The sequence below is a fragment of the Eimeria mitis genome, genomic scaffold (assembly GCF_000499745.2).
Source record: "Eimeria mitis Houghton genomic scaffold, Emh_scaff2869, whole genome shotgun sequence".
NCBI lineage: Eukaryota > Apicomplexa > Conoidasida > Eucoccidiorida > Eimeriidae > Eimeria > Eimeria mitis.
Window position 1 is genome coordinate 2,872 of NW_013571207.1, and position 1,993 is coordinate 4,864.

Genomic DNA, 1,993 nt, shown 5'->3' on the forward strand with positions numbered 1-1,993 from the left:
GGCCTTTGGTTGTGCTGTAGATGAGATAGTGATGAGGTAGTCGAAGTCTTGTTTAATGAGTCTTCCTGCTGCTAGCATCTGCTGCAGCTGCTGCAGCAGCAGCTGAACTGCAGCAGCAACATGCTCATCCTGTCCCCCTGTAATACATAAAGCTCTATCACCACTAACAGCAGCAAACCCAGGAACAACACGTATCTGTGTCTGCGTCTTCTGGCTCAGCTCCTCTATGGTTCTCCCCCTCTGCCCCACAATACCCCCAATGCTTCTATGCGGTACCAGCAGCACAGCAGCAGCTCTGCCGCTGTGTGTGGGGTGTGTAGATATTATATTTAATACTTTATATAAACCAGCCTGAACATCCTCTTCCTTTGTACCCCCTATAGCCACTATCTTCGTTACGTCGAGGGCCTGGCTCTGGGGTGGGGGCCCCACGGTATCTAGCAATGCTTGCTTCGCTGCTGCTAGCTCTGGGGGCCCCATCGCGTTCCTTTGTACGAATATGCGGGCGTTTGTGCTTCTCTCTAGGTCTCTTACTGTTGCTCCCCCTTTACCTATAAGGGCCCCCGCAATATTATCTGATACTAAAAGGCATACAGGGAGAACCCTGGGGGCCCCCTGGGGGCCCCCCTCTTGAGGGGCCCCATCATCACCCTCTACACCCATTACACCTGGAGATATACGTTGACGCTTGGGGGCCCCATATGCAGGGAAAGAAGATATAGAACCGTTGCTGCTGGGCGCCAGCTGTAGGGGTGGGCCCCCCCCCATAGATGATGATAGAGATGAGGCCTGGGGCCCCTCCTGTCGCCTTTTGAATGGTTCCATGTTGTTTTTTATGTAAAATAAATTAAATTAATTAAGAAAAGTTAAAAAAAAATACAAAAATACACACAAATACACACAAAACAATCAGCACTCGTACCCTCAATATACACCCCAAATAAATACGCTCACGATGATGCTTTTGTTGCTGCAATCCGCAACAAAAAAGACAAATAAAAATAAACACAAAACAAAGAAACAAAAGAAAAACAATAAGAAACAATATAAACAAAACAAACAAACAAACAAACAAACAAATACACCAGGCAGCTGCATATACACCCGCCGCCTCTCCTGCACTGCAGCGGGGCCCGGTATGTATAATAGGGGGCTTCCTCTTTTGCGTTTTTTTTCAATAAATTCAAACTTTAAACATTATATTTATTATTTTCTATAAATATAAACATATTCACGATCTACACCCCAAAAAATAACGCAGAAATCAGGAGATATACACCCCCCCACGCTCACCCCCAGCCAGGCGGCCCCCCCCCCCNCCCCCCCTGCAGCGCTCCGTATGAGGGGGCCCCCACTCCTCTATCCTCCCAATTATGTTTAAAAAAGGGTTCATCTGGGGTCTGTGGGGGCCCCCTGGGGGCCCCCCTGGGGGCCCCCAGGTGGCCCCTCAGTTCGTAAGAGAGACGCCGTAGCTGCTCATGCTGCAAGGAGGGGGGCCTCTGCTCTATACGAGCGCCACCAGGGGCCCCGATAGAAAGAGAAGAATAAATATAATATTAATAATAATAATAAAAGGGAAAATACTTAGAATAATATTCTACAAAAAGCAGGTGTTTAGGTTGCCGGGTAAAAGGAATAAAGATGAGCCAGTGATAGATATGAATTGCAACACAAGTTGCTGCAGTTTGTGCTGCAGCCAGATTCTGCATGCATGCATATCCAAGCCCCACTCCCTGCATGCGCTAACACTGTACTCAGTTGCTGAGTCTCTCCCCGGCCTTCAGTAGACAGCCGGCACACAGATAGAAGCATATTTACACAGAGCAAGCTATGGCTGCCCCCGCCTCTCCCCCAGCAGCAGATATCCTAGTCTAGTCTCCTGCTGTCGTTGGTAGCAAAGGGTGGGTGGATCGAGAGCAGGGATCCTGCTGCACTTGCTGCTGCTGCTGCTGCTGCTGCTGCTGCCATGCATGGAGGTGTATGCTGCGCTCCT

The 1,993-nt window shown here is 49.2% G+C and overlaps 1 protein-coding gene across 1 annotated transcript in view; it reads right to left on the reverse strand.

Annotated features, from left to right (window-relative positions):
• EMH_0059740 (uncharacterized protein) overlaps positions 1-825 on the reverse strand; it is a gene marked incomplete at both ends in the record, with an annotated part of 3,358 nt that extends 2,533 nt beyond the window's left edge. The window contains one exon of the mRNA XM_013497710.1: positions 1-825. Coding sequence (XP_013353164.1) covers positions 1-825 — 825 coding nt within the window.
• Between the last annotated feature and the right edge of the window lie 1,168 nt (positions 826-1,993).